At 38.3% G+C, this 27,676-nt stretch overlaps 1 protein-coding gene across 9 annotated transcripts; it reads right to left on the reverse strand.

The window, feature by feature from the left end:
• On the reverse strand, positions 1–27,676 carry LOC140326284 (transducin-like enhancer protein 1). Of its 9 annotated transcripts, none has more exons than XM_072404741.1 (21): positions 27,537–27,676; positions 23,300–23,369; positions 15,108–15,235; positions 14,956–15,019; positions 14,378–14,422; positions 13,189–13,251; positions 12,986–13,060; positions 12,130–12,319; positions 11,439–11,455; positions 10,914–11,018; positions 10,609–10,653; positions 10,343–10,498; positions 10,021–10,156; positions 9,756–9,925; positions 9,074–9,144; positions 5,414–5,663; positions 3,531–3,778; positions 2,088–2,235; positions 1,726–1,876; positions 548–624; positions 1–255 (listed from the first exon to the last, which is right to left on the reverse strand). In XM_072404741.1, exons 2-21 carry the CDS (start codon positions 23,321–23,323, stop codon positions 148–150), a joined length of 2,271 nt encoding a protein of 756 aa, XP_072260842.1. In that variant the 5' UTR covers positions 23,324–23,369; positions 27,537–27,676; the 3' UTR covers positions 1–147. The 9 variants fall into 9 exon arrangements, with proteins under 9 accessions (XP_072260842.1, XP_072260837.1, XP_072260840.1 ...); XM_072404736.1 differs by having other exon boundaries at positions 10,021–10,159; XM_072404739.1 differs by lacking the exon at positions 27,537–27,676 and adding an exon at positions 27,462–27,480 and having other exon boundaries at positions 10,021–10,159.

The raw sequence follows: 27,676 nt of genomic DNA on the forward strand, positions 1-27,676 counted from the left end.
TGACAGTTTTATCCAGTTTTATTATTAAATACACGCTGGCTGATACTGGTAAAATGTACACCTAAAAACAGAACTAACCCAAACATACGATCACCCCTCATAAGTTCGTGCAGTAGGAGGGGGGATAGATACTGAAGAAAGAGGTCTTCAGTAGATGACCTCATATACTGTGGCTTTCTTGTCACCAGAACCTGTGACAATAAACTGGTCATCAGTGGATACGTCACAGCTCAGAACAGACGAAGATTCTTTTGACTGTAAGAAAAATGGAAAATGTGAATCAAGAAACTGACTTTTTTTATCCCAACAAGTGTAAACATGATATTTGTCTGGGACCCAAATCTTCAAAAACTATGCCCGAGACAGGTTTAGGCCGCAGTAGATAGATAATTTCAAAGACTTGATAGTATGACTGACTGAACTTTTTAGAAAATCGGCATATTTTAAAAACAATGATCATACTATAAAGGGGATCTAATGCTACATAATTGATATATTGATTCATGCATTACTTAAAAGGGGAAATTTTGTTATACAGTTCACTCACCTGGAAAATGCTGGCACCATATGGAGTTCGCCATGCGTTTAACAGATTGTCCTTTCCCGTGCTTACAAACCATTTACCTGAAAACAAATTATCCATGTTATACCTCCAGATGTATCATACAATATTGTTCAAAATGCTGATAGTGCCTGAACTTCCTTTAGCTAACTTCTTCACTTTTATTTTAAAAGACCAACTTTGTACATACAATTTTAATGTTAACCTATCACTTTGATGATGCAGCCTACCATGCATGTGTTTCTAATACTTCTCACCCCTATCCTAAATAGAAAGCCATGAAAGGTGGAGCTGTTAGCCAAAGTGTAAACTACTTTTTGCTGTTTGAATACCTGAAGAGAAAGCATGAAACAGGTTGCAGAGCGGTACTGTCATATGTGAAGAATAACATTTTCAAATTAGACATGTCACATGCAAGATGAAAGGAGTACTTTTAAGTACAAAAGTTCTGTGGCACAGCAAAGTGGGAGACAGATGAAGAGAAGTGGACTGTACAAATAAACTGGACATTACTAATGTTAATAAATACTGATATATTGACTTTAAGCATGTAAATACATGAACAGCAAGTGAGAACACAGGAGCTGGAAGGATAGCTGTGAAATCAATGCCTAACGTTTCACTGTTACAAGTAGGTGTACATTTGTGTAAAAAAAATGATTTCTGTAAACATAGTAAATGATTAACAATGTTGCCTATCAAATTATTTTTTAAACCTCCCAACATTGGCCTCAATCTGATGTGATCTATCATCAGAATGAGTTTTGTTTATTGCTGTACATTCACCTTTGAAAAGGCATAGGTGAAAAATGGTTTCCAGCTTAGGATAGGGATTGATTTTTTTTTATTTATGCAACCAATAAACACGTAATAAACCTAGCAACATATTTTCATTTTTGGCAACAGGGCAATGCACAATAGTTACTATGGGTAGTAATTTGCAATGCTAATTTTAGGGAATATATTGCTTAAAAAATAAAATATATCTGGTGACAGCAACAGGTATAGGGGAAAACACTTAACCATCCAAAGAGTAAAGCTTAGATATATACACACACATTTTAGTATTTCTCCTCACCCTCTGTTCACTAGCTTGTTTTTGAATTGTTTTATTTACCAGCCTAAAATAAGCTCTTCACAGCTGGCATCCCCAGAGAACTTACCACAGGAAGCAAACTGCAAGGACAGGACACAACTCTCATGCAGATGCAGCTGGTACTTGTCAGGTTTGGAAACGTGAAGGACCTCAACATTACTGCTCTCCATTCCAACAGCCAACCATTCCCCTGTGGGGCAGTAGCCCAAAGAGAAAATCTGCAGGTGAAGGAAGAAAAAAAAAAAACGTTAACCATACAAAACATATAGAACACACAAGTTTTACAGCAAGTTCATCATCAAGCTGAATATTAGTCCCTGGAGCCTCCTATGGAAACCACAACACTTCAAATAGGAGGAAAGAACCCCAACCCTTTAAGCACTTTGCAAATATTTTACTTTATTACCCCCCATCATTTTTAACCAGTACCTGGGAATTAAAGTCATGTTGCTGAAGTTGCCTTCCTTCTCTCAAATCCCAACAGCGAACTGTATTGTCCAAACCACCAGTCCATAATTTGGTGCCATCATGAGAAATGTCTATACAGCTGGCACCATCTGTGTGTCCTTGAAATTGCCTTAAATGGGGCATAAAAAAAAAAAAAGATATAAGGGCTAGTAAAATTAATAAACATTCATCGCCTATAGTTCCTTGTTACCTTAGTATTACCATTTGTTTGAATTGGCAAGACTTTAAATAGGTAAAACAAGTTTTTTTTCTGCAAAAGGCTGCAGTTTATTAAGAGCTAGATCTGTGCACCTCCACTGAAATTACATGAGATTATTCAGGATAAGCCCATCATTACCCTGGGTATGGGCCTATGATTACAGGCTTTGAGCTTGCATTGATAGGCAAATGAAGCTTCTGGAATCATTGACTAGTGCAAATGACCTGGCTTAAGCAGCTTTTACATTTCCATGGACCTGTATAGGGCAAGAAACAGTTCTGATGCAAACAAAGCCTATTAACATAGACCTTTACACAATGGCTTTCCTTTCGGAGATAAAATAAATACAACTTTGCTTTTCAAACCATTTAAACCTCCGATGTTCAGGGACATTACCATAGCTGAGGAAATCAAGGCCAACTTATAAAAAGTAAAAAAAAATGTGCATATCACTTTAAAGAAACATATCTCTACTTATTGATTTTACAGATATCAACATCTGCTTACATTTTCTTTAATCAACAGGCTTAGTTGTATATGCTGAGGTTTGTGATAGGTTTACTTTAAATCACAGAAATGTTAAACAATAAATCTTGTTATGGCATTACAATAGCAAATCTTTATCTTGTCACTTTCGCAGCGGAAGTTCCATGTCAAAGACAGGAATGATCCATTTTTTCCTTAACATTTAAATCAGTCAAGGTTTTGACTAAAACATTTTTCCCTCACATGGCAGAACACATGTATAGCATGGCCCCACTTCATAGCAGAAGAGTCGCACGCACACACACACACGCACAAACCTCGCACGCACACACACACACACACACACACACACCAGTGCAAGGGATTGTGGGGGAGGGAGATAGTGTGCATAATGTGACTACTATAAGGGAGGTGTTAACTCAGCTGTATAAATGGCTGGTAAAAGAGTTCTGTATATGGAACTGCAAATAAGAAGGAGGAGGGGTGTTAAGCCAACTTCATGCCCACTGTGAAAAAAGGGGATATGATGTGTCAATAAGTGTGCATACACACTAATGCTTTGGACAGATATAATCTGTCTGTACATATAAAGATCATCATAAAATTCAAGTCTTGGTGATATGAGCTTAAAAATCCATCCATCTACAGCTTTGTAATACAATATGGTATCGTTTTAAAATATGTGCAGTCAGAAAACATAATGAACATCTCCATCTTACCTGACCAGGGTCTGGTTTTGTAGGTCCCACACAACAATGTTCCCATCAGAACAGCAAGAGAAGCAGACCTTGGCATCCGGACTAATCGCAAGGGCATAACAAGCAGGGGCTGATGATGTTAGTTCTGCCTTTATCCTTGGAGTAGGTGATGCCAGGTCCCATATAGACAAAGTGCTGGCCTCCCCCCCAACAATTAAACTGCGGCCATCCGGAAGGAGTTTACAAGAGCGAATGTAATTGTCACGGTTCTGTAATAAAATGCAAATGTTATGAATCTCCTGAACTTATGTAATGCTGCACATTCTATCATTGTGTCCACAAAAATACCCATTCCAAAAAATCAGCACAGCGTAGAAGACCATTAAAAGACAGACCGTCACTATTGGCAATAGTCAGTGCAATGAGAATCATTCATTGAATCAGAATCACACATGCTTTTTTAACAATGAACAATGGAACACATTTATTAAAGTTTAAGACTGGAGAGGATAGACCGTCAAGACAGAACCTAGGTTAATCAGCAAGCTTGGAATGAATTGTTTAAAAATCATCTGCTTTTAGTTGGCAAATGTTTTCTTTTTCAATAGTTTTTTTTTTGTAACTTTCAAAAAAACAAACACTCAAAGCAAGGACACAAACATACAAGTGTAACAAAGAAAACAATGATAAAGAAAAAAAGAAAAAAAAGCAAAAAGTGGCAAATGTTCTCAACCCTGAGCCAGTTCAAAAACCTTAGGGTCCTCCTTTAAGGTCCTTAAAAGTTCAATAGAACTGCAGTTGTGTCTGTGGGGTTTGCATAGCTTTACTGGGGGTTCTAAAAAAAATGTCTGCTATTAGGTCTTAAAATTTTTCAACCCTTGCTCGTGTCACAGGAAACCACAAAGCCAATTGTTGGAAGATCAGTAAAATAGCAGATGTGCTGTTAACTGCATTTCTAGTTTTTAAGAACTGTAATAAATCAAGTCCATTGTAAAAGTACAGCACATACATACAGATATATATATATACATACATACATACACACACATATACACACACACACACACACACACACACTGGATGAAGCAGTCATGTCAGGATAAACATATACTATAAAAAAAAAACTTGCCTTACATTTAACATCTAAAATGAAAAAGTATTTTTCCAACATAACAATGCTCTCAGTCACTGGACAAAGTAATTATTTACCTTATTACTGGCTTGGATTAACACAGGGAAGAAAAGAAGGCCTAAAAATGTTTTTTTGCCCCAGGGCCTGTGTTGGCTCTCATTGCCTCTGTAGCTACCTATTCTATTTAGCTCTTAAGTACACTCAAATCAAGTAACTACTACTACTCTAATCAACATATCTATTACTAGTATGTAGTAGCTTAAATTGGTCTTGCTAATGAAGCTTTTTGCTCATACACACCTCATTTCTGAAGTCAATTATTATAATGTTCTTTGACTACACAGAATAAGATTCAACATTAAGCAGAAGGTGCAACCTAATTTGGAGCGCACCCTCATGGTTTAATATTGAAGAAGGAGAAAAAAAAACAGATGTATTTCCTCAGGGAGAAATGCTGCACAGGGCTTTTCTGTACAGGGTATTCTTAATGGCTGCTTTTTCAAACAAGCATAAAATGAGTTTTTCATGTTAAAAAGCAGCTACTCCTTAAGTAAACAGTCCGGATGTCCAAAAAGTAAAATAAACTATCTGCCTATTTGCCATTTTTAACAATAAAGGATCTTACTATACTTATTGGCTTATTCACAATGCCAGGAACTACGAGTCATTGAGTGCCAATGTAATCTGACATTACTGTTACAATCAAAAGGTATTTTGAACTACAATAGTCTTATCATATTATGACAAATGGCAGAATATCAGAAAGCCTTACCAAGCAATCAAGCTGTGCTACCGGAGTTTTAGTACCAGGTTGTCCAACATCCCAAACTTTCACACATCCTTTTCCTCCAGTGTAGACATGACGGGTTGAGTTGCTTATGGTCACTGCACAGACCACTTCTCCATGGTTCAACGTATGGAGTTGTCTGGCATGGCGTGGGATCCCAGAGCCTACGAGAGCATCTGGAGGGAAGGGAACAGGTTGCATCTGTCCATCTGCACTGACGTGGAAAGAGTATGCCCTGTTGGAGAAGAATGGGGAAGCCATTGTCAGCCAATATATTGTTTAAAAAGATATCTTTACATTATTCAAACACAGCTTGCTACAACTGCTTAGCAAAACACATTTACCCCATAGTAAAGATATGGGTGGGCAGTCTTTTAATTGACCTTATAGTCTATGCTGGTTTGATGCCACTTTATAGTTTACATCCAGTGTTACCACGAGCAGAAAACAAAAGCCTTTTATGTGCAGATGATCATGCATAACAGGATTGGTACAGATAATGAAGCATTTGTGGATTTTTCTACTGTTAAGATAATTTTTCTACTACATAGGAAAACCAAATTTACTATCAAGAGATATCTGCTGTGCAATTTAATTGGTTAGCCTACAGATAAAATAACTCCTAAATAAAAAAAAGTGCCTCTTCCATATCAAAATCTCATCACAGAATCTGAGCTGAAAATACACAAAGGAGTTCGTAGCTGCAGAATACCTTTTGGAAATGTAAATAAATGTGTGATCATTTGGAAGAGATCTGAGATCTTGAGGGTGCTACCAATAAAATATGTTACTATATTATTAATTTTAATATATCATTATACCATATTCACATACATTACCCGAATACCCACAGGTATTTGCTGCACCATCCAGATACACTGCATGAACTATTCACAGCAACAGATTTCCAAAAGTATGTTCCCTATAGTCTATGTACTGGAATAATGGATCAGATAAATATAGATACCCATGTCATGAAGTGTCCAGTAATTTACTTAATTTGACCTTTATACCAAAGGCAAATCAAATATGGCTCAAGGGGAATAGGTTCCTTGTTCAAAAAGTATCAACAAGTAAAAAAAATTAATGAGGGCTCTGAGAATGAAACAGAGAACTGGAAGCTGATATGCGCCAACCCTTTTTGATAAATTCTTTTTAAGTGTCTGTGGCTTGTGGGTCATTTAGTTCAATGGCAGGGCAAATGTAAGAGCCAGCCTGTGGTTGCTTAAAAGCATTATTGATCTGGAATATCAGAGAGCACGGACAGCTCATGTTCCATTTCCTATACGCCAAGATGCGTGGTGCAGAACATTTTTTTTTTAACATAATCATCATAACAGCATAGCCTAACAAAAAATGACTAAAATAATTTAGTTTTTTTTTTTTTTTACACTTTTTATGCCAAAGAGCTAATATATAAAACATATATATATATATATATATATATATATATAAAATTTCAATGCAACACAATCTCACCAAACACACAATTTAACAGTACAATCAGGTCTACCAAGAATTACATAGTGCTAGTCTGCTTGATACATATAAATGCATACATAATAATTTTGTTTTGGCAGGTCCTCATATTACATAACTTTGGTAAATTCAAGGAGATTGTACAGTCCCTTTAACCAGCTGTACCCCGAATGTTTTAAATGAAACAACTCAGATGCAGTTTAACTGGAGACTTCCAGCTTTAATTCAGTGGGTTGAACAAAAAGATTGCATAAAATGTGAGGAACTAAAACCTTTTTTTACACAATCGCTCAAAAGTAATTGGACAATTGACTCAAAGGCTATCTCATGGGCTGGTGTGGGCAATTCCTTTGTTATGTCATTATCAATTAAGCAGATAAAAGGCCTGGAGTTGATTTGAGGGGGGTTGCTCGTTATGTGGAAGATTTTGCTGTGAACAGACAACATGCGGTCAAAGGAGCTCTCCATGCAGGTGAAACAAGCCATCCTCAAGCTGCAAAAACAGAAAAAATCCATCCGAGAAATTGCTACAATATTAGGAGTGGCAAAATCTACAGTTCGGTGAGCACTGGTGAGCAATGCCAAAAGACCTGGACGTCCATGGAAGACAACAGTGGTGGATGATCGCAGAATCATTTCCATGGTGAAGAGAAACCCCTTCACAACAGCCAACCAAGTGAACAACATTTCCAGGAAGTAGGCGTATCGATATCCAAGTCTACCATAAAGAGAGACGACTGCATGAAAGTAAATAATTAGGGTGCACTGCAAGGTGCAAGCCACTCATAAGCCTCAAGAATAGAAAGGCTAGATTGGACTTTGCTCAAGAACATCTAAAAAAGCCAACACAGTTCTGGAAAAACATTCTTTGGACAGATGAAACCAAGATCAACCTTTACCAGAATGATGGCAAGAGAAAAGTATGGAGAAGGCGTGGAACAGCTCATGATACAAAGTATACCACATCATCTGTAAAACATGGCGGAGGCAGTGTGATGGCTTGGGCGTGCATGGCTGCCATGGCACTGGGACACTAGTGTTTATCGATGATGTGACACAGGACAGAAGCAGCCAAATGAATTTTGAGGTGTTCAGAGACATACTGTCTGCTCAAATCCAGCTAAATGCAGTCACATTGATTGGGAGGTGTTTCATAACACAGATGGACAATGACCCAAAACATACAGCCAAAGCAACCCAGGAGTTTATTAAAGCAAATAAGTAGAATATTCTTGAATGGCCAAGTCAGTCACCTGATCTGAACCCAATTGAACATGCATTTCACTTGTTAAAGACTAATCTTCAGACAGAAAGACCCACAAACAAACAGCAACTGAAAGCCGCTGCAGTAAAGGCCTGGCAGAGCATTACAAAGGAGGAAAAAGAAGGAAACCCAGCATCTGGTGATGTCCATGAGTTCAAGACTACAGGCTGTCATTGCCAGCAAGGGGTTTTCAACCAAGTATTAAAAATGAACATTTTATTTTTAGCTTTTAAATTTGTTCAATTATTTTTGAGCCCCTGAAATGAAGTGATTGTGTAAAAAGGCTTTAGTTCCTCACATTTTTATGCAATTGGCATTCACATCAAAAGGTCATTCCATGTCCGATTTACTTCAAGTTTTCTTCTTTTATGTTAAGGCTTTGCAAGTGCTCACGTATGCTCTTCTGCACATCAGTTTAGTAAAGAGCATTTTTTTTCAGCTGTGACCAAGGTATCAGCTTGAATCTTATCATTTTCATTTATCTTATCATTTTCATTTAACTTATTTACAAGATGTTTTCATTTACAAATTTAGAGATGTTTTGATAAACTTTATTATACCAGGGTCAAAGACACTTAGATTGCCGCTCTTTCACGTTCTACCTTTTGACCCAAACCACCTGATCATGTCTGTATGCTTATTGTATGTAGCTTCTTTCTAAATTGTTGTTTTTCTATGCCTTACCAAATACACACTTTATTAAAAAAAAAAAAAAAAAACTAACGAAAGGACTAATGAAGGGAAGAAATAGGGTTACATTGAAACAATCTCATCTTCTACTTGGTAGCAGTAGTCATAGAGTCATGAAATTAGAGACAAAACACTGCATTTATTATTTTACCCCTAAGATAATACTAAGCTAGTTCTCAAAAACCTTTACTAGGGAATAAAATATGACTTACGGTTTTCCAGATGCGGCTCCTGGAATAGCAGCCCCCAAACTTCGCATGTGTGCATGTGGATCATAGCCAACCTGATGGAAAAGGAACAGCATTAACCTATCTTATGACAATGCTTTTTGAGTTCCAAGCAAACATTTGTGTCTGTATATATATATATATATATATATATATATATATATATATATATAATAAAAAAAATAAACACACACACACAAAATGCAAAACACAATGACCACATGGGGCAATAATTCTCTGTTGTTTGGCAGCAAATACCCTCCCATTCCTTTGTTTCAATACCTCACTCCGTCACTCCTTTCAGTTTTCAGAACAAAGGAAAAGATGCCCTGTGTAAGCTTGTAGTTGCTAAGGTCAAAGCGGGTTTAGGACACAGGGTTTAGGAAGGCCTCTTCAACCTAAGTGATACTAGGTAATCAAAAAACACCACTAATGGCTTAAGAGAGAAAGCAGAGTCACATGCTCCTCTATACACAAGAACTGGATATTTCATTCACTCCTGGAGTAGAAGTAAAGTGTGAGGAAAGCAAATAAAAGGAAAGATCCACTTCACTGCTTGTGAAGGGAAAAGATGGAGAAAAATAATGTGCTTCTTCCTGTGAAACTTTTTTTTCTTTGTGTCCGAAACCCCCTTAAGTTAAAAGAATGGCTCAACAATGACACTTACTAAAGAAGTTCTTCCATAGGTCCCGGCAGCTGCTGCTCCATTAATCTGTGGTGACATAAGGTGTAGGCCTGCATAGGCTGCAGCTCCCTCAGCATTGGCAGAAGCGTGAGCAATGCTAAACGCTGCAGGATAGCCTCCTTGCGCTCCCAGTGGTGCACGAAGCCCCAGAGCTGTGGGCACAAAAAAAAATAAAATAAAATAAAGTCAGCTAATTTAAGCACAGATCAGAAGGACTGCATGTTGCACCCCTGAAAATGTAACATACCAAGAGGGTCAATAGCAGATTTGGTGGAAAGAGGCCTGAACTGAGATGCGCTAGCACCACTGGGACCTGGTGTGCTCATGTCACTTTGGGAGTTTGGTGTACTGGGTTTTAAACCTGGGGTTCCAGCCTTTTCCACCTGCTGAAATAAGAAAAAAATTCAGAATAAAATAAAACTGTATAAAAAATACATGAACAATCGCACATTTCTGTATGATATCTGAAAATATTTTGAGCCAGGATACTGAGTAAAACATATCTATGCTATTTAAACACTTGCCACCTAGCCTAAGGTTTGGGTTAAAGCACTATTGCATGCTATTACCGTGGGAAGGTCCTTGCTCCTGGAAGGAGACACACTGCTAGATGAGGTCATGGAGTTTGGGCTAGCGGGAGGTGGATCTTTCCTTGGTAGGTTTGTTTTATCCACACCATTCTCTCGCGAGGAGTAGGAATGGACACTATGAGGTGACGCAGGATCCTGGAGAAACATATTACACTCACTATACCTCACAGTCATTTGTTTTTTTCACCTTTAATAACTATCAAAACAATCAATCAATCTGAAGAATGAAAACCCCAATTACTTACTTCATCCACTACAAGATTGTCCTCACTTCGGTCAGCATCACTGCCCTGAAAATTCAAATAGTATGAGAAGAATTGAGTTCTGCCAGAGATTCTGACGAGAGTTCTCCCCGTACTACACTTGTTTATCTTGGCTTACATGGGTGTATGCCATGGTACTGCCATTACAATGCCAAAATCATACTAGTAATGCATGAAAGGGCCACAGAGCATGCTGCACATGATTAAAGACAGATGAAGAAATGTAAAAATAGAAAAAGAAAAAAAAAGTTATGATCCAGGCATCACACTACAATGCGGCCACTCACATAGTCTGTTCCGAAGTCTTTCTCTTCGGTTTTACGCTTCTTGTTACTGTTGAGATAATCCGACAATGTCCGTACACGTTCCCCATTTGGCAGAGTAACACAGCTCTGAAACAGAAAAAAAAGAATTTCAAGGCACATAAGGCATTTAAAGGGTACAGGAGGGTCAGTCCATAAACAATACTACACCCAACAACCTATGGCAAGAACAAAAAACCCAAATCATACAGACTGCCAGCAGTAATACAGTGATAGCCTAAATATGTGCCAACAGACAGCTTTAAAGATCAAACAGTTAAAGAGCTGCTATTCCAAATACTCCATTATTCACAAGCAGAATTTCTAGCCCTGAATAGCAAAGCACTTGGCATGTGGGAAACGCAGTATACCAAAAGAGGACCTTTTAAAAAATGACATCTTCATTTCAGCCATATAGAACATGTTGATAGAACCAGGCCAAAATTTAAACCTAAGTCAGTCTTCACCTCCCACCCATCCAAACACACCAACATAAAATGTTATACTTACTGGTCCTGGGTCTCTGTCTGTCTCCATGGAAACAAGTGAGCAATGAAAAGGAAAAACGCTGGTTAATTTTAGTCAAGATTATTAATTTATCATACCATTTTCCCCACTGCAGAATCATGCTAGTTCTCACAAATCTCAATGTTCACTATTCTTCAGCAGACATCTAATCCACTCTACCCACACCACTTTATTTTGTCTTTCCAATCATAGTTTACATTTTGCTTCCACACCAAATAGAGGTTATTTACCAACACCATTCTAAAAGCTGCTTATCGACACTCAATTTCTAACATGCTTGTACCTAAATTCAGCATAGCAGTCTTTTTGCATAACTATATATCCTGCACCGGTCAATGTGACCCTTCTTGCAGCTTTTCCCCCCCTAAACTTGAATGGACATCAAGACTTCCTTCCTTACAACATGGCTACATACATACAAACCTTTACATTTTTAAAGAGACCATTACCGAGGTTAAATATCCTAGTTATTTGTTTTGCCAAAACTTCCATAGCTCTTCGAAGGTTTGAGACATTCTGTTTAAAGCCTACACAAGTCTAATGCCATTTAACCCACCCATACAATCTATGACATTCCAGCTATGTAGTGTGAGGAAGAGGTGAGATGGGTGTACACTGTAAATATATATTCACACAATCGCATACAGGTAGTTACAGTAAATTCTACACATACCTCTGTGTTCTGAGTCAGCAAGACTCTCTTTTGCTGCCAGCTGAGTCTGCAATCCAAGGACGCCGGATAGGGCCAGCAGACTGGAGGCACTAGTGGCAGCAGCCAGGCCAGGTGGTTGCAAACTAGACGGATGAGGTGTGAGAGGAATGGGAGGAGCATGATGAGAAAGATGCTGAGCCTGCAGCTGATGCTGATTTCAGGTTCAGAGAAGTGGGAAGAGTGATAGATGATTAGGAGTGCCATATGAAAGAGGGAGGGAGTGAACAAAGGATGAATGGAAGAGAAAAAAAAAACAAAAACAAAAAGGGTCAATTTAACTGAAAATTAAAAAAATTGATTGTCATAAAAAATAACTGATTCACATAATAAATGCTAAATATCAAGCACAGCTACTAATCCTGGTTTGCCATTGGTGTTCCCACAGACCACCATTTCCACCTTGAAGCAGACCTAAACTCAAAAAGCAAAGTCACCAGGGGTCACAAATAGAGCCTGTTACAGTTACACATGCAGGAGTTACATCATCAGTGGCCATCCAATGGGAGAACAGGATTGCCGTCTTCTTGGAAGTCCACGGAGAAGATGACGCCTACCTCTGATGCAGCGATAACATGTCCTGGGCTGTCATCACTGCAGGGCAGCTGTGGACAGGTAAGTCTGTGCCATAATTGGCAAGTATGTTTGTGCATTTTTGCGGCAGAAGCTCACCACCCACCGGTGCGTTTAGTTCCTCTATAAGAGTAAAATTCTTGTTTTTTCTGCAGTAATATTTATACAGTAATTTACAAGGTATGCTTTTTTTAACTGCCCTATTTAGGTTAATTAAAAAATTAGAAAGCAACACCATAAGACTTACCCCAATAGCAGCATTCAGCTCTGCCATTGTGACTTGCTTTGCTCTCTCTACAGCTTGGACCACTTGCTGCTGGTGCTGTGTGAATGTTATTTAAATGGGTATAAAAGTGCAGATGTATGATTTCAGGAGGGTAAAAAAAATGCAAGGATTAGGGAGATAAAGGCAAAAAAACAAAACCAAGATCACTGCTTTAAAAGATTTACCTCTTGGGACAAAAAAGGCACCAACTGGGCACAGATGACGTTCAAGCGTTTGGCAATTTCCGTCTAAAATAGAATCAACAAAAATGTTTAGGTTGGACTGAAAAATGCAAAAATGTCAGTGTTTTAGTTTAGGATGTAAATAGCAGAGATAGAACAAACATCTATGTAATAATGCATACAAATCTAGCAGAAAGAATTCAGACCAAAGTGAACGCACAATATAGAAGGTTATGGTACATGTGATCATGAAATATTTAGTTAGGAAACTGTTAAGTCTTGTTTATAAAACCTCCCTTTTCCTCTCCCAAATCAAACGCTACTATGCCCAGTATCAACTTAAAATTGCAGAATAAGACGTACCTATATATTTCATTGATGTGACTAATTTTTCAATACAACGATAATACTCCATAAGAAATTCATTTTTATCTTAGGATCCAGTCGAGTCATTACCTAACTTCTGGTGGGTAATCTATAAATACCCTATCAGCTACAGTTATACATTTCTGATCTACTTTAAAATATATACACAGAATTATTCTGTGAACCAGATCAATTACTAAGTGTCTAAATCTGGAAATGCAGTCCCCAAGAAAGCCATATCCATCTCTGGCCGACATGACTACGGCAAAGAACAGCTGTATCCGCTTGATTTAATGATATGCACGTATGGCTGAATCTCAACAATCAGATCTCTCAACCAGCCAGAATTGCAGCTGTATAGTCAGCTTTACTAAAGTTAAACAAACATAAACCATCTGCCTTATCACAGACTATTTTCTACAGGACAAATCAATCGTATCTCTTAGGGTGGAGCATCCCATGTCAGAAAAGTAGGGTAAGGCCTTCAACTTGACAAACAAACAGGAAAAGATACTAGATATAACACAAAAAATAGTATCAAACAACAGAATGTTGGTCTAATATTCTTTCTTAATGGCACCGACACTTTTCATGCACTCTGGATAGCAACCGTAAGTGGGTATGGCAGAGAAAAAGTAAAATTGAAGTGCCGTGATGAATTGTACCTGCTAAGAGAGGGAGGACAGGCCCACTCAATACTGTGCAATTTACTGCTCTTTTTATAGGCACAGCATGGGGAGAAAGCTGCTGGTGCAGTGAAAGGGGAAAAAGGAACCTTGGGTACAATATGAGTAAGTAGCACACATAAGAAAAATGGGAAGGTTACCTGTTTGTGCATTTCAATATTCAGACCATAAGACATTTCATAATACTGCAAAAGAAAGAAGAAAAAAAAATTAAGGAGATAAAATACCATTGAACTGACCCACGTTCTCCAGACAAATTCATCAATCAATCCAAATTCCCCCAGAGAGCAGAAAATCCCTCAATAAACATTGAAAACCTGCACCAATGACAAATACAAAACTTTAAATAACCAGTGCATTAGGAATGCATGGTATCAATTGGCCCCCATATTTACCCAGTGAAATGCTTGCTACAAGCTCCACACTGCCATATGGCACACAATTCAAATGAATACCCTTACATGCCATTAACAGTGCAGTCAATATATCTTGATTACCAAAATAGGAAAACAAAGTTGAAGTGTTGCAAACAGCAGCCAATTACATGCTTCATTTGCCAACATGCTCTAAAATAATGACAAGCAGAAAGTGGTTGGTCTAGTACACTTCCTCTGCTCATTTCACCCAGTTTTGATGTAGCGAGATCCATGCATGCATTAACTCAATTAAATATATAGTTACAGTCTTTCTACTTTGTTTGCATTGTAGGGTAACTCACCATGACATAATGTCGCTGAATCTCTGTTTTCTCAGTTGCTAGTTTTTCACACTCCAGTTTTAAACTGCATATAAAACATACATGTTCATCAAGACTTTATACCAAAAAAAATTTACCAATAAAAACTATTTAAAAGATACATGAAATCTTACCTGTGATACTGACTTTGCAGGAACTGAAATTCTTCCTTAATACGATCCAAAGTCTCTGGGTATGTTAATTTAAGGCTCTGGGGAGGGCCAGATGCTGCTCCAGCTGCCACAGAGGCCTGCAAGTGTGTCTGTAAAAAGCCATGTATCAGAATTCAAACATCAATTTCTTGTGTATAAGAGCCTTTTCTAACATAAAAGAGGACCGTGCAAAACAGTGCAGAAACCAAAGTAAGCCTGTCTGTCACAACAAAAGGGATGTGGAAACCAGCACTGATTCCATTTCTCTAGGCTATACTAATGACACATCTGGGAGGTCTGGAATGCATAATTTTAAGTAACTACAAAATCTAAATGTCTAGCTATTGCCCCTAAGGTGAGCACCTATGTCAAAGGTTTTACACTATTTCAAAAAGCAAAAAGATTTGAAGAATTCATACCAAGCTTTGCAAAATCACACACACATTTTCACATGAGCCACTATCCTTCTGGGAATCTTAAGGGCAAAAGTACATATACACATATATACACACAAACACTACTTTGTCAAAAAGAAAAGTCCCACACTATAATATTTTGTTGCCCCGCATTTATTGTAGCATGTTTTCATCAAGCTTATGCAATGTCACTTTTATTTCCATCCAGAGTAGCAATCATTTTTCACCCAAATCATCTTGTAATGATGGGAGAATCAGGTCACTGGGTAAAGTCTTCTCCACAACATTCTGAAGATTCTCAATGGGGTTAGGGTCTGGACCCTATGGTGGCCACTCCACATGTGATAATGTTTTATGCTCTCCCTGACCCACTCTTTCACAACTTGAATCACAATACATCCTGGCATCAGGGAAGAAAAGAAAAAAAGCTGACCTAATTTTTGGAGCACATAACAATGCTGAACCCAAACCTGACCATCCGAAGCAACCCCAGATCAAAACATTGCCCCCACAGGCTGGGGAACTTTTTTCTTTTGTACAAAAGTATGTATCAAACTGTTGGGTTTTTTGCATGTAGATTTACAAATACATTTATATGACTATACTTTTTCCTTAGAACTTTATCAAAGGTGAAATATCCACATTAATAGCAAAAAAATGTACATGTTGGAATAAATGATGACCTAAACCAGATAATGCTTGCACGACTTCCAAAACTCCTATAAAATGCTAAACATCCCCCCAGCTTGGTCACATGGCTTAAGTGAATCTCCAGTGCAAACCAGAAGTAGAAACACAAGTTTCATAACTGCCCCATGTGTACAGCTATATATCCGAATACAATTAATCCAACAGGTGTGCTTCAGACATTTCAACAGATGATTTTATAGGGACTCAAAGTAGAAGACCTTCCATGCTGTTACAGACACTAGTCAGAACTATATGCATTTTTTTTTTACTTTAACCACATGCAGATTTTCTATGGTACATAAACATCACAGAGAATGGACCATTTATACGGCATGCCACATTTCCAACCAGTGCACTCCCCTGCTAAAAAACCACATGTCCAAACAGCAACTTCTGCTTCTCCGACAGGTGAAACACAGATCAATTACTTCAGTTTATAGAAGCATTAGCACAAATATTACCCCCTATGTAGTGTTTGGCAAATGTTATCAGTTATTTTGGCAATTAGCTTTTCCAGGTAAAGAAGAGCATCAAGTGAAAAGGAAAAGACTTTAACTACTTAAATATTCATGTGATAAAATAACAATTATGCACTAAAATAAAAGTCATGTTTGTGACAGCAGATCAATATATATTTTTTATGATAATGTAACCACAGTAATCTTTTCAGTAACTGATGACAACCTGTTAATCTCACCTTGCTAAACACAAGATGTATTAGATTACTGCACTTTACTGCAGCAGTATGAGACAGGGCTGCATGGAAGGCTGCAAAAACTTGCTATATGTTATCATTTAGGCTGCAAGGTAATCAGCATGTTCAGACCAACAATGGAGCTCTAGATTTTATCGAGTAAAGGTTTCCATTTAGAATACAGAATGATTTGTTGAAATGGTAAAGGGAGTGACCCATACGTATTTGGCAAGACATTATGGGAACGACAGGATGGACATCAACTTGATGTTTTAAAGTGAATGGTGCTAGAATTTACAATCAATATTCTTCTCTGGGCATAAATACTTTAGATGCAAGAGGATTTTCTACAGCACAACATCTCCTCTCCTCTTTTGTATTATAGTGCTTCCAAGGTCTCCTGGCAACCCCATCTATTCTGGAATAGAATACATCTTTGTATTAAATGCTCCATCCCAGTGAATATATGCCTTGGCTGTTAATCAACAGATTATAGGTCTCATTACTGCAACCAACAATCTAGGACAGTGACAATACTTTATGTCACGGTGCTTCCCAACAGTGCAAGCAACAGCAATGATTAGGTAAGTTAGGAGCAAAGTGGCTTAAATCATATGAGCAAAAGTGTGACGGTTGCAGAACAGAAAAAAAGCATATTATGAACAATGCTAAAGAAGTTTCTTTATTTGCAGGCAGTATACTAAAGAGGAAATGGATGTGGAAGGGTTCACCTACATGCCGGTTAATGGCCACTAGGAAAGAAGCGCACAAGTGGCTTATATGTATTCTGATCATTGAGGGGGTTATTGCACACACATTACAGACTGGCTGAGAGTTTTAGGCACTGCTGGCATAAAATATGACTAGTGATCCCGGTGTACTGCTGGCATGAAAGCCAGCTGTGTGCCAGGGGCAGGATAAACACATTCCTGTACTACAGACCCAAATAACCCTCCCCCTCCTTTTCACAGTTACAAATGGTCTTTTTCTGTAAAAAAAAACTCCTACTTATGGATAGGAAGTGTTCCGTAGTACAGAAGGGAGAACTGGACGGGCTTGCAACATAAGTATTGTTTCTAAAGGAAATCAAGTGTGCATGCATTGCAGAGATACTAGTTGTACTAAATGTGTCTTTATTTCACTAATAAATATGACTTTCAATAAAGTATTTGCATCACTTTAGGTATCTCTTAACTCATTACCAATTTCTTACAAACAGCCAGTCTTATGGAGGGGGGCTGGGTCTAAAATGGGTCAACTGTTTTAGATAATCAATTCCGATTCACTTCAGACAATTCTATGCTACAGCATAGAGCCATTTCTAGGAAAGCAAAGATGTATGATCCATTTATGTCCAACTGACTACATCACTCGTAGTAGTTCACAACAAAGATTTTCCAGAACTTGACTTGATAAACAAGTGACATCCGTTACTGCAACTGGTAATTATCACTGCACCTAACAAGGGATTCATAACTTCCAGAAAATGAAGAACATAAGGCAAATCCTTTACTTGTCCAAACAAGAAGTATAGGCAGCTACTTTCTAAGTTTATACACACCAAAGTTGTACATTTAGGCTAATCTCCTAAACAGTTACATTGGCAGCCAGGGGTCATGTGGTGGAATAATTTGTGCTACTTCAGAATTTTTCCTGCACGACAACTTCCAAGCATCAGAAGTCAAAAGGGTCAATTTACCAATATCTCGTGTATAGTTGGAATGACTTACTACTACTGTTACAAACCCCAGTATTTTTATAAATATAAAACCCACCAGGGAAGTCAATACTGATGGGAGGTATAAAGAGAAAGCTGGGAAATCAATTTCCTTTCCAGAGTACTCAACAGATAAAACCCATCAGCATTTATCCAATTTTTCTAGGGAAACTGAACCTTTAAGTATCATAGAAGTTTAGCCTTATAAAAACTAATGCTAAAACTGGCCTTTCAGGTAATGAAAACCAAAAAAAAACAAACTAAAATTGGTTTCTAAGAACCATGAGACATTATCTGTACAATGCCAAGAAGAATTAAGAATGGGCTCATGAATTACATCTGATCATAATACCCTAGGGTTATCTGCTGTATTCGGCTTTTACTTAGACATCATTTACATTTGGGACTTGTACACATGGGCAATTTCACAGCATACTGCAATGAATGCCAAGCAGTCAGTACACCATATTCACAGTTTGAAGACTTGTAAAAGAAGTAATCACAATAAAGTGTGTTGTGTTTCTCATTAGTTTTTTGGCAAGTTTACACAGCCTGAGTCACAAGTACAAATAGTATTTAGAAATTGCTAAAATCTAAGACCCGATTCACTGCTTTATACAGGTGATCCATTCACCTAAGGTCTAAAAAGCATACAAACAAAATTCCCATGAGCATATAATAGAACCTCCAGCAGATCGGGAAGGATAGATGATCAGGAAAGTAACAGAAGGCACCATAAGGCTGCAGGAAACTATTTTGCCGCCCATGCCGTATGGCACGTGCAATACAGCAAATACTGCTTATTCTCAAAATTGGAGCAATGTAGAAAAATACCTACATAAAGCAAAATGCACAGGACATACCTCTCAGTGGGTTGCTAAGGCCCTCATGTAGCGATTCAGGGGAGAAGGGGAGTGCCAGATATGCAAAATTAGGCAAGCTTGATATTAGTGTATTACAAGCTCCTTATTATATGCCACTCCCTTATGCCAAATACTACTAAAAAGTGTTTGTAACAATGTTTGAAATCCAAAAAGATTACAAACTAGACATGTATTAGTGTGCATTCATTTAAGGATATGAGTAGATCTAAGATTTAAAAAAATAAAAATAAAAGAACAAGTAAAAAATATACTAATAGACAAGAAAGTGGACCAGCATGATATACACCCATACTGTGTGTCTTGTGGGGTAAATAATATTTCCTCAGCTTGATACCATATGTGGTTTGTTGGTATTTTAACATAAGTATTGGTAAAGCTCAATTTTGAGAACTTTTTTGCATTCAGCAGCTCTGTAAATAACACCATGTTTTGCGGGCTTAGTTTAGCCAGTACCAAGGTTAACGGCAAATATTAAATGCAATACACACACTAAAACATTTTCTTCACAAAGAAAGTAGGCACTTACGTACAAGTTTAAAGAACATTTCACACTCTAAAAGACAGATTCTGACACATCTTAAATATTTTTCTATATGAGCATCTCCTTGTATGCTCCTATTCATTCAGTTGTGTGTGTACATAGAGGCTTGGGGTATTGAGGTCCATACACAACAAACTTTTTTATCTCAGAATAAAGAATAGACAGATTGGCATGTTTTGAGAGGTCAAGAGATCAGCTGCCTGTAAATGTACACAACTATTTACAACACTTCATATTTTCCTTCAATAATACAGAAAATAGATACAAAACACAATACAAGCTCCCTGGCGCAGTAACCTGAGGTGGGAACATCGTGTTATTTACAGGGATGCTGAATGCAGAAAAGTATCCAAGTTCTCAAAATTGAGCAGCCTATAGGTCATAAGAGAACAATTTCTGGTATTAAATTTAGTTGAGACTAGACATGTTTGTAAACACTGATTAAAAGTACACAAGTTGTATCATGTGTATAATTGATTACATCCAATCTAGTCAAAAACTCATACAAAATCATTTGAAAACTTGGTTGTGCCACTGACAACAGATAGGAATAGTGTGTGGATTCTCCCTGGTATAATAACCCTGGACCCTACCTATTTAATCTCAACTAAGCAAAATTTTCAGGATCCCAATCTAAATTTTAACTCCTCAGAAGTGACATGTAACTTAACAGAGCCATTTTCATACTAAAGCTTTTTTTTTTTCATACCAAAGTTTTTTTTTTTGTTTTTTTTTAACATAAATTAAAAATGTTTTGGTTTCCAGACTCATTAGCTAAAAATTAATCTGCTCATGTTTTCTAGGAATGCAGTGACAGAGATAAACTGGGTCAGCAAACATTGTCAGTCACACCTGACCTCTGAGCAGAAAAGTCCTGTGAACTGTACACTGGCAACCAAATAAATTCCGCTATCCCAAACAAATCTTGTCCAAGCTATAGATTCTTAAAGGTTTTCCAAATGTTTTTCAAAATTACACACAACCCAACAAATTTATTTGAGACCTCCGTCCTCTAAATAAAGCTCTGTAGCAGTTTTTTAGGAGACTACTGCGCAGGTGCGACTCGGATAGTAAAGATCAGAAGAACCCTAAAAAAAATAGCGCCCACAATACATTTTCTTGTACACCAACAAACATATACATTGGTCTTTTTGGTGGAATTTTTCCATCTAATCTAACAAAGTAGATTTAATCTCCCTAGCGGTAACCCCGAGTGTGACTCGGGGTAGAAAAAAATTGCTGAAAGCGGTAACCCCGAGTCACACTCGGGGTAGGTAAGCCTATGGGAAGGTAAGTAAATTCAGCGCTTACCTGATCTGCCAGCGTCCTGCGTCGTCCATCGCCACAATCTCTGTGTTCTTTCTTCTTCCTCCGGCAAGCCTCTGCACCCGATGAATCACGGGGGAGTTCCCGGTGACGTCGGTGCGTGTGTATATTGCCAGTGGGGGGAAATTTTGCCCTAACACCTAAGGAGCTTTTACTAATCACTTACTGGCCTATTAGACAAAGCATGGAAAGGGAATGACACAGGGTCCCGATGAAAAATTTGTAAACTGTAGATCTAGGACAATATTTCCAGTTTATTTTCTTCAATAGCAATCTCAAGACTTATGCGATACCAAACCTATTTTTGGGAGTTTTGGATGAATTAGGGAAATTTTAGGACTCCTGAAAATATATAAAGAAAGCTCCTTTTACTTTCTACTATGTCTAGGGGGCAGAAATTAAGAGATTTTCATATATACCAATATCATCCAAACAGAAAAAAAAAACTAATTTGCATGAATATTCTCACTGTCAGCAGCTTACCTGTAAATATTTCATTTTTTCTTTGAAAGTAAGAGACATATCTGTCTTAAAACCTCTATATTAGGTCAAGTCCATGGTGGTTTCAGCTTGCAATGGAACAGCGAGTACAGCAAGCATTTAAATAGCATTCAAAAACTTTCAGGCAGCAGCTTTCTTGAACCCTTTAAAAGCACCCTTCAGCCCCATCTGTAGATGTTAAACACAGATCATAATTGTAGTGTTGGCCAACACTTCAAACAAGCTTCGAGTAGGCTTTCATCAAGTTTCAAGTAGCACTGAAGTTTTTTTAAAAGCCTTCTAAGCAGCATGTTTAAAGTGAACGTCAGCTCTCCAATTTTGACCCGTGTTTAATATACCTTAAACTAGAGCTAAAGGTTGCTTTAAAGCCAGCTAAAAGCTAAATGATAAAGACTGTGTTAAAAAAATATGAACTCTTGTAAAAATAAATGATTTTATTGTCTCTTTTTTATCGTCCCAAACATATGGTTTATCTTCAAAGTGCAAAAATACCTGTTGATTGTCAGAAATGCAGAGCTGTCCTGTGTACACTTCCCTGTTATGTCTGAGGGGCTAAATAAAGCCTCTAGGTATATGGTATATAAATTAGTAATTATTTAGTGGAAAACAGGATAAAGGGTGGGTTTGAGTGGTTTAGCAAAAGGGAGAATGTCAAAGTGAATCAGAATGAAGCTCCCATTGTCAAAGGGCCAGAGGTGCAGCAAAGTTAAGCTATGTACACATGTCCAATAGTTCTCGCCCGATAATTAGCTCAGGACCGATATCAGAAGAGAATCTGGCGTGTGTACAGCGGTCATCTATAGTAATGCAAGGGAAGGGGGGAGCGCTCCCCTGTCGTTTTCCCCCTCCCCTCTCCATAGAGCAGAACGGTGTTGTATGTACAGCACTCGTTCATGCATTGTGCAGTCCTTAGTCGTTGGAAAGTATCGAGAAAGATCCTTTCCAACGACTATAATTGCACGTGTGAATGCAGCTTTATGCTGTGAACTGCCACAAAACAGTGGATAATTGTACTTGTGCACAACAATTGGGACACTGGTATTGCCACCACAAAAAGTAACTTTTTATGCGAATTCTTCAAACTACAAACACCCTGCATGTCTGGAAACTCAAGACACACACACTCCTCCTAAGCTTAAGGTAACTGTCCACAACAATGCCAAAACCTGATCATACCAGTAGGTTCTGGCAGATTACAGAAGTTACCATCTGAAAGGAACATTCATGCAGACCTTCCAATGATGGGGTAATAAACAGAAAGCGATTTCTTGGTCTTGAAAATCATGCAGGCATGTTATTTTTTTTAGAAGGTCTCTAACATCTTCAAAGATATGCACACACATCCACATAAACACAGATAGCCATCAACTACAAATAATGCAGAAACATCAACATATGTACTCACCGGGGGTCTGTTTTGTGGAAACATTTTTAACGGAGGTAGGGTGACTCTCAAATTCTATTGTGGACCTGCCCTGAAAAGAAAACATGAACATTTTAAAAATGGGCACCAACATAAGACACCACAGAACGTCTACAAATTCTAAGCTGTTGAAAACTACCATATTTAAAGTCCAACTAATACTAAAATTGAACAAGGCAAATTCTCAAAAGAATCATGGTGATTTAGGTCAATTATAAGTATCACTTTTGAAAGTCAGGACCTCCTTTGTCTTTCAGTTCCTTTACAAACCACCTAGTGATTACAGGCCCTGCCTTTTCATGTAGACACATGGTTTCCTCTTTAATAGAGGAATTCTGGGAAATATGTTCTTCCGTTTGGGGTGTCAGATGTCCATACATAGTTGACCCACTGGCTAAATTCAAAGCAGAAATACAGTGCCATATTCAAGCACATTTGACCCACAAAACAGATAATCTGTCCACCACCTCGCTTAAACACATGTTTAGATTTACTTTTCTCTTTGCTCTTGGAATTTGCCTAGTTTCATTCTGGGTTAAGTTAAGCTTCAAAGAGCACCTGTATCTTTATTTTTAAACTACACCACCAGGCCAAAAAAATACTCATGCCTGTGGGGGCAGTGTTATGATATAGGGTTGCTTCAGATGGTAATGTCTAAGTTTAGCAATATTATATATAAAAAAAACAATGCCAGCTGACTCCCTGAATATACCGAATGACCAAGTTTTTCTTCCCTAATGGCAATAAATATGACAAAGCCATGATTTATTGAGCTCAAACTGTGAGAATGGTTCAGGGAACATGAGACAAACATATTACACATGGATTGGTCAAAGTCCCCATCCCATTTGGAATCTTTGGGATGTGCTAGAGTAGACTTTACAAACATATCAGTAAAAAAACTGATTAGTAAAAAAATGTATGTAATTCAATAAAAATAATTGTTGTGACATTGTGTAGGCTTATTGAAAAAATACTACAGCAAATGTGTTATAATTAAGCTAAAGGTAGTCCAACTAAATATTTGAGTGTGTGACTTTTCTTTTGGGCAGGCAGTGTATGTGCATTTGTTCAAGCATTCCTTTTCCAACTATACTTTTTTCCCCTTCCATTTTCTTCTGGCATTTTTTACATCAGCGTGATTATTGTTTCAGGCTTGTAACTGCCTATACATGTTTACCTTGTGCATAACATATTTTGGTGCTTCAAGTCTTACTTGGCTTATAAAGGGTTCTGCAACAATTCCATCATTTGATCTACTTTGCTACTGTTCATTTCTTAGTCCCCATCAATCCCCTATATTGTCTTTCCCACAGAATGCAATACAGTTACAGAACACAAAACCAAGCCAGGAAATGAAGTATAAAGTACAGGAAGAATAATTATTAGTTGTTACAAAGTATATTTGTCTACAAGCTAGCAGCAGGACAACTACAGGGGAACTGATGGCCCTATGCTGCATTGTGCAGGGGAATATACTATTTAGGGAAAGAAGGTCTGGGAGTGAAGGAGTTCCAAGACCATAGTTCCAGCTGACAGGACACACTGCCTTTCTGTGCAATCCAGAGAGGAGCAATTAATCTCCCACTAGAAGCTGTAGAGTCTGGAAGGGAAGAATTCCTCCCTCTGCTCTGGAGACAAGCAATGCAACCTGGCAAGAATAAATGTATGAGCTTCTAGTCTGGCGTGTTCCTAGACAGCCAAAGCCAAACCGCTTTTTTTTTTAGTAGAAGCAACTGTCAAGTAGGTTTGAGGAGAAAAAAAAACAAAAACTACAGAATATTGGAGTAATGTGGGTCAATATCAAAATACTGATACAAAAAGAGTGTATGTAAAATAGGTAAAAACTAATCTGTATTCTGCAATACAATGAGAAAACAAAAACCACAGATTTTCCAGTGAATTTTCTGAAATCTGAAAAAGAGGATTTTCAGATTAAAAAAAAGCAATCAATGCTATGAGTTACCATGTTTTAAGTTCCCCCACCTAATTACATCGCATTACAAAATGACACATGCCGGCAAAGTTTTATAAATGGGGGTAATTCGTGAACAAGGATTTTCCACAAATAATCTGTGCAATACAATACAAGAAATATTACACTATTTTAAAAATAGGAAAGGAAGTGAAAGAACTTTACGGAAGCTGCCAAGTTTTTCTTCAATATTATGAATGAGTGAAGCTATTCAAATTCTTTTTTTTTTACTCTCACAATGTGATATCCCAACTCAGGCTTTCAACAAATATTTTTTTTGCAATTATTTACCAGGTCCTAACAGATAGGGCATACACACAGATCATATAACCAAAATAATAAATGGCCTGCCAGACATATTGGTAAATGTGAATAAGAAGTACACATTTTGTAGTGTGTGTGCAAACAATGGTGCACATCTGTACAAACACCAAGTTTTTTTTGTCAGAAAGATCTGATCAGACAGGCAGAATGTAGCATGTGAGTGAAGTTTTCGGGCACCCAAATGATAACTTTTCAATCAGATGGGCTGGTTGAATGAAAGAAAAAAATCAGCAGCAGATCTGCCCTAGTGTACTGAGCCTTACACTAAAGTTACTTTTAGACTAAATACTTCTGTGGTACTTTTTTTTTTTTTTGAGAATATACTAAGTGCTTGCACATGTTGCATGCAGAAAACACCTTAATAGGGTATTCAATATTATAAAGGAAAGGAAAAAAAAATTAGGAACACTTGATTAAACAGCAAACCACAAAACCGGCTTGTTTACATAGGAACAAACAATACAGGGCTCCAAAGAAAGCCAATCTGTATTTACAGCACCGAGGGATTTTCTCGTAAAGGCATTTCAAAACAATCCTTTACAGTGATATTACAAAAGTCAGAAATGCACAAAGCAAACACCTTGTTAAATTACAGCCACAAACATCCAGAAAGAGAGGAGCAGGGTGTGGAAGTACAAGGAGAGGTGTGGAACAAGGCCGGGGGTGCCTGTGCCTAGGCAGACACAGAAACATGACAATCCACCCAGAGTTTGGTGAGGAAGGAGAGGCAGTGACAGACCAGAAATGGAGGAAAATGATGGCACAGGGAATAGAGTTGTAGTAAGAGTGGAAAGAACGATCGATAGACCTAATCGAGGAAAATTTAACTTTTGAGAATTGGTGGAACATGATGGCACCCAAGGTTGTAGTAGGAACAAAGTGTTACAAAAGTAAATCTATGAAATCCATCCAAAACTCTTTCCTTTTCAGACAAAGCAATAGAGATTAGAATTCCCATTGTGCATCTCTGCCACCTTTCTGATGTCTCCTCACTGTGTAGGTGACAACAGACAGGAAGACATGGAAAATCTCCAGGAACAACATAGAAATATAGGGACGGTTGGAATCCAAATCAGAATCCAGATGTGTTGATGCTTACATCCATCCCCATGATAAATCCAGTGTAACTGGGACAAAAAAAGTGAGAAGAACCATAAAATACAGACAGAGATTCTACGCCTTCTCCAGATATGCAAAACCAAAAACAAAGTTTCAGCAGGACGCACACTTTAAAAAACACCAATCCCTGTCCCTACTATATATGCACATATTCCTGGTGAAAGTGATCACACTATTAGAATCGTGCCCCACGCCTTGTAGGTCATTATAAATCAGCATACAAGTGTATTCATGTCAGTGCACAATACTCATACCAGTGGATGTAAATAAAGCACAGGCATCAGTATTCCAATGGTTCCTGTACCATAGAATATGAATGTCATCAGATCTATCATCCACATTGCTGATCTGCCATCAGGTCTCACCAGGAAGACCTTTCTGTTATGATGGAACAGCCTTTCATCATGTCCAGTCCCCCATATTTATTATGATGAGCAGGATTCGCCCCCCATTCACATTGGATCGCCTTTCTCATCTCATCATCCAGGTAGTCCAGGCAATTGTCGGCCTCTCCTGCACACAGGAACATATCCCCTCCGCCACACACAGTGCCCCCCTCCTGTGCTTACTCTGATCACCCCCATGCTTCTGTCCCCTGCACCCCCAGCTCTCTCCTCCCCTGCATGGTCCCTACTCCCTACATCTGTACACAACAAATACGGGGATTCTCATCTCTCCCCTACCGCCCCCTCCCTTGCGTCCTGCTCTCCAGCAGCTCTCACCCACCACAGGCCTCTCTTTCCCAGTCTATCCCGTCCAGCCATTTTCCCCGACCCTTCCCCCCGGATCACCCCTTCTCACCGGGCCCCGAGGTAGGTGGAGCCAGTGTCCAGTCGGGCCCAGTCTCCCGGTGTTCGGTGCAGCCCCTCCCTCCGGCTCAATCAGCGGCCGCCAGCTCCACGTGGGTCCGGGCTCCTGCAGGCTGCCCCAGCTTCCACCAA

Source organism: Pyxicephalus adspersus, chromosome 3 (genome assembly GCF_032062135.1).
Source record: "Pyxicephalus adspersus chromosome 3, UCB_Pads_2.0, whole genome shotgun sequence".
NCBI classification, from domain to species: domain Eukaryota; kingdom Metazoa; phylum Chordata; class Amphibia; order Anura; family Pyxicephalidae; genus Pyxicephalus; species Pyxicephalus adspersus.